The sequence below is a fragment of the Tupaia chinensis genome, unplaced genomic scaffold (assembly GCF_000334495.1).
Source record: "Tupaia chinensis unplaced genomic scaffold, TupChi_1.0 Scaffold138390_1, whole genome shotgun sequence".
Lineage (NCBI taxonomy): Eukaryota > Metazoa > Chordata > Mammalia > Scandentia > Tupaiidae > Tupaia > Tupaia belangeri.
The window spans coordinates 2,774,052-2,779,772 of NW_006198287.1; the positions used below are offsets into that span (position 1 = coordinate 2,774,052).

The 5,721-nt window shown below is 40.1% G+C and overlaps 1 protein-coding gene across 1 annotated transcript; it reads left to right on the forward strand.

Moving 5' to 3' along the window:
- The first annotated feature begins 504 nt into the window (after positions 1 to 504).
- LOC102499971 (alpha-defensin 24) lies at positions 505 to 1,450 on the forward strand. Its single transcript, XM_027765440.1, has 2 exons — positions 505 to 693; positions 1,329 to 1,450. Exons 1-2 carry the CDS (start codon positions 510 to 512, stop codon positions 1,439 to 1,441), a joined length of 297 nt encoding a protein of 98 aa, XP_027621241.1. The 5' UTR covers positions 505 to 509; the 3' UTR covers positions 1,442 to 1,450.
- Positions 1,451 to 5,721: the final 4,271 nt, after the last annotated feature.

Sequence of the window (5,721 nt, forward strand, 5' to 3'; positions counted from 1 at the left end):
GCAGGAATCTACTCATTCAATAAGCTCAAAAATCTTCTTCATGAGAGTAGTAATGCTCCTAAAACCTGCAATAGTGAACTCCGTGCTTCATTGGGGTCCAGGTCAGGGCCTCAGCATCTACTCTTCTATAGAATATCAAAACCAATGATTAAAAAGGCTTAAGCATTTATTTCCTGATCACACAGAATTAAAGTACTGTTTCTTTTCTTTTTTGAAAAGCAAACAGTCAAGCAGATGGGAAACAAGGAGATATAACAGGGTCCTTATCATCACCATTATTGACTTTAATAGATTACAGACATTAAATATACAGACTCATACAGTGATGAAACCTGCACAAACAGAGGACATGAAAGAGACCTTGAGGGTAATGGTAGTCCTCACCCTTTAGAATAAATGCACACACTTTCTAATTGCATTCTTGACTCTGAGATTCCTCCTATCTGAGCTATAAATACAAGCTTAACTCCTCTCTCCACATACTCAGAATCCTGCTTTCCCTCTTGCAGATGACTCCAGCCATGAAGGCCCTCGCATTTCTCATTGCCCTTCTCCTGGTGGCCTTCCAGGTCCAGGTTGATGCAATGCCAGCAAAAACTGAAGAGGCTGGAGCCCAGGAGACACCCAAGGCAGTGGGTAACGATGTGCCTGTTTCCTTTGAAGAGGCTAAACATCTTTCTCGTAATGCTCGAGGTGAGATACAAACACAGTAGAGGTACAGAATCTAGGAGGAAGGACTGGCCAAGCTGTGAATGGTCTATGTCACTTGGTGAATTTATTTAACCTCTTGGATCTTGACTTATTCATATATAAAATGAACAGTGTGAATCAATAATATAAAGGATTTTATTTTTCCAAAGACTTTTGATTTCAAGATATGGCTGTATTTAACATATGAAGAGACATAGTAAATAGCTGGGTCTGGATCAAAATGGGCAAGATTTGGAGAGAGATATTTCATTTTGTCAATTTCAGGAGCTTGTAGAAAGTGGAGGAAATGAGCCTAATCTGTGATGGGGGCAGGAACAAAAATGGAAAGACAAATGAAGATGAGTCCTTAATCTAGAGTGTGATCAATATGTGCTACAAGTATTTGTTCCTATTAATTGGAGTTACCCATGCTGCTGACTAATGCAGTCAAGTTTAATTGAGTACAGACACTAAACATACAGACACGTGCTCTGACAAAGGCTGCAACAAGTAGGAAGAGAAGGGAACCTTGAGAGATTTGTTAACCTACTCAACCTTATAACTCACTTTTCCAGGATTCTGTTTACCACCTATCTGTGATCTCAGTACTCAATGTCTGTTGTTCCCTGTGTCCCTAGGTGTCATGAGAGACTTTACCTGCTATTGCCGAGCTGCAGGCTGTCCATGGGGAGAATATCCAAAAGGGCCCTGCTCCATCAGCGGTATGCATTTTACTCTCTGCTGCCGCTAAGTGTCAAGAACAGAGAAACTCAAGTGAGAAACTCAAGTTGCCACATGGAAGATAATTTTTATAATGTAAACCTTGCCTCTATTTCCTTCCCTCATCCTAATAAAGTCTATTAGTCTAGTAGCATTCTAGTTGCATTTCTTTGTTATTTGAGATTTGTCTTTGTCTGGATTTTAGAAAGCAAGCTCATAATATTAAATAAAAAATGTTTAAACACAAGATTGGTTTTAAATTTAGTGATTTGAAGGATAAGCACTGACTTCAGAAACAAATAGATATGTAAGCTTAATGATGCCACTGTCCTCTCTACCTACTTCTCTTTTAATTTTGTGTTAATTTAAACTGGATTTGCTCCTAAAGACAATACTCATGAGTTGGGCAAACAATCACTGTCAGCTTCAAGTTTATCATGGAAAACTATCACATATTTTCCAGAGTATTAAGGCTTAATTGTACAGACCTGGATCACACGTCAGCCTTTTAAGATCTGGAGTGTATCAATTCCATTGAAACAATTTATTTAAGAATAGATGGGTTGTTAACAAATGCAAAATGAATAGAACAAAAAGCATAGGAGCACCGGATTATATTGGATTTACTATCTGTATTATCCACCATTTTTAATGAAAGCTGGATTATAAATACATAAGTTTGTCTTCACAGACTGAAATTGATATTCACAATCACTCCATTGCACTTTGTGACATACACTCTCTTGAGTTTCCTTCAATTTGTTGAGAACTTGGTAGTATCTGTAAAATACAACTTCTAAGGAGCATCTAGGAAGTAAACTGAAAGCTGTTCTTCAAGCAACCTGGAGTCCCTGCTGGTGCTACAGCTTGCTGCAGAGTGCTGAGCACAAACCATCAAGCACATGGATGAGTGAAGTCAGGAAAAGTGTTTAGGGAAACCGTGGCAATATTTTGACCCTCTTGGATTCTTAGAGTGTAGGCTGAAACAGCCATAGCTGCCCATCAATGGTTCCATTTCCAGTGCTGTTCACCCCTACCCCAATTAACACTTTATATTTGGGGATACATCCTTCCTGAGTTTGTCTTTCTCCTTCTTCCAAGAGGTCATGCTTGCTATCCCATATGGTACCTATGAAGAACCAGCCTGACTTCTTGGTGAGGTGTAATGTGACTTCTTTTCTTGTGTAGCTTCTCTTTCCTTCTCCATATTCTCACTGACCCATAGACACTTGTCCACCATGTTCTTCAAATAGCCTTTCAGGTTATGACCACAAAGCCTGTTGAGGAGTCCTCTGTAAGCCACAGATTCCAGACATTTACTCTGGAAGTTTCAGTTCCAGTTTGTGGCTCCACAACACGTTTCCCCCCAAAAATGTATGTCATTTTAATCAATGGCTACTTTTATTGGTGTGGTCACTCACAGAATGCCCCCTGAAAGTCTAAGAGTGACAGAGAAACTAGTTGGCAATGGAAAAGGTCATGTTTCAAGTGGGATTTTCACTATTGACAAAAACAATGGAGGGACCACAACCAATAACAGCAAACGCAGATATACCTAAAGAAGAAAATAGGTGTTCTCTTCATCCCCTCCATGCTAATTTTGAGTTGGGTCACAGTCCAAGACTGAAGGTCACCCTGTCCAAGGAGGCAAATCCAGAGGTGTCACCTTCCCATTCAGACACCCCACAATGCAAGTACTGCAGCATAAATCTCAGGGAGGAAACAGGAACTCTGCAAGTCTGACAGAAATGGGATCATTTGTGCATGTAAGGGAGGTCAAAGATTGGGATTCAGGATATGATGGCCAAACAGCCTTCTTTGGGTTCCCGAAACTGCCATTGACTTGAAGTTAACCATCTCAAGCTATTAACATGAGTCATATGGTCACACAGGCATAGGCTCCAGGTTCATGGATAATGTGGGCCTCCTAAAGTCATACTCTTTTTTTTATATTTCACAGTGGTATCTATAGGCCAATTAATTTTTTTAAACTAAGTACGTACATTGCTGCTCTTCCAAAAAGCAAATATGAATTTTCATGGGGTACAGTACAGAACAAAACTGAAATCCTTATATGGAGTAAAGAATAGTATTTCTTTATTATTGAGGAACCTCATTATTTCTCTCTAAAAACATGTTATCTTATCAGTGACAAAGAACTTATGGGTGCTCCTTTGTTGTCTGGGATTGTGAAAACATTAAAAAAAAAAAACAGAAAAAATATGACCTTAATTTGTGCTGATTTCTATATTGCAGATGCAAAACAAGTATGTAGCTAGCAGGTTGCATGGTGGTTAAGATGCTAGACTCTCACATGTCCGACCATGGTTCAAGTTCGTGAACTGGTGGCTTGCTTTCTCACTGCCTCCCCATCTCTGTCTCTCTCTATGACTAGTGAGTGCAGGTGCCCTATAGCAAATATTATTTTAAGAAAACAATAGTATTAAATTAATCATTTTTTAAATTTTAAGATAAAAAAGAATAAGTTTTGCTTAAAAAGCACTATTTTTGTGCAACCTTTTTAACACTCAGGAACACCAGAGGATTCACTCACAAGCAACTATTGGTTGAGTGTGATAATTTGAATATGTAGTGTCAGTTTCTCTCTGGAAGAAGCAGAATACCTACTTGTTGTTGTAAAATGCTGCACTCCTAATTAATGCAACCTATTAACATTCAAAGGCTCTCTTTTTGCCATCCTAAAGCTTTAACACCACATCAAAGGCCCTGACTGCTCCTCCTTACATGGACTGAACCAACCCCTCAGATGTCAACTCTACTGTTCTTAGACAAGAGCTGTGACCTAAGAGTCAGGGTGGAGGTATCCTCCTCCTCAAGTATTCCAGCTCACCATTCAATGTGCCAAAATTTCAGGCAACATACATAAGGAACATGAGATTAAGGTATGTAACTCTACCATGGTGAGAAAGTAATTTCCTATAAATGTTTGTCCAGAAAGAGAGAGAAAAGGTGGCATTTTAGTCATTAAGGGGCGTTGGCATGAGGTCTGAGAGGCTGCTCACCACTGCAGAAATGTAACAATTTGTATTTTTAACACTCAGGAACACCAGAGGATTCACTCACAAGCAACTATTGGTTGAGTGTGATAATTTGAATATGTAGTGTCAGTTTCTCTCTGGAAGAAGCAGAATACCTACTTGTTGTTGTAAAATGCTGCACTCCTAATTAATGCAACCTATTAACATTCAAAGGCTCTCTTTTTGCCATCCTAAAGCTTTAACACCACATCAAAGGCCCTGACTGCTCCTCCTTACATGGACTGAACCAACCCCTCAGATGTCAACTCTACTGTTCTTAGACAAGAGCTGTGACCTAAGAGTCAGGGTGGAGGTATCCTCCTCCTCAAGTATTCCAGCTCACCATTCAATGTGCCAAAATTTCAGGCAACATACATAAGGAACATGAGATTAAGGTATGTAACTCTACCATGGTGAGAAAGTAATTTCCTATAAATGTTTGTCCAGAAAGAGAGAGAAAAGGTGGCATTTTAGTCATTAAGGGGCGTTGGCATGAGGTCTGAGAGGCTGCTCACCACAGCAGAAATGTAACAATTTGTAGGGGAAACCAAGGACCCCAAAATACATAATTTGCATCAAAAAACCCTAAGGTACATAGGACAATATTTATCCTTAAAATCATTAAAGAACTCCTCTCTCTCCAGAGGAGATAATTCCTTAAGCATGTGATTTGCAGTGGCAAGGGTGGAATGAGAACAAGTGATGGAGGAGAGTAATGAGGAAGGTTTGCCTTTCCTGTACTCTTTCATGGCTTAGTGGAAGGCTTGTCCCCTATGGGCATGAATATAGCTAAGGCACAGGAAGAACATAAAACCTTGAGGACACTAATTTTCTGTTCTGTGAAATCGACGTGGTGCGCTGAGTCTGTCATTTATCTGAGCATCATTTCCCCACTATCCAGCCTTTATCCTCAGAAAAAGTTCCTTCAGGAGCAGAGGCCAAGAAGTTTTCCTTTCAAAGAGCCCCCTCCAGCCTGCCTTACTCCAGTTCATGGAAACTGACAGTCCAACAAACCTTAGACTACAAGGATGCCATAGCCTCGCACAAAAAGAAGGAGCTAGAAAGCCCAAGGATTTTCTGCCCGTGGGCTCCAAGTGGGGAATAGGGTCCTCACAACACTTGACCTGACCATTTCTAAGAAGGGAGAATTTCATGCGTCTTATCATTCATCATCACACAAGTATCACGCCGAACATAGGAAGCCACCATTTTCTTCTCCTATCAGGGAGGAGGAAAGATTAGAACACAATGCCCTCTCTTCATAGCCTAAGAG

Excerpts from the sequence above, each read along its gene's own strand:
- LOC102499971 (XM_027765440.1), top strand. The coding sequence starts at position 510 with ATGACTCCAGCCATGAAGGCCCTCGCATTTCTCATTGCCCTTCTCCTG. Across the intron at positions 694-1,328 it reads TCTTTCTCGTAATGCTCGAG|GTGTCATGAGAGACTTTACC; the intron begins GTGAGATACAAA and ends CTGTGTCCCTAG.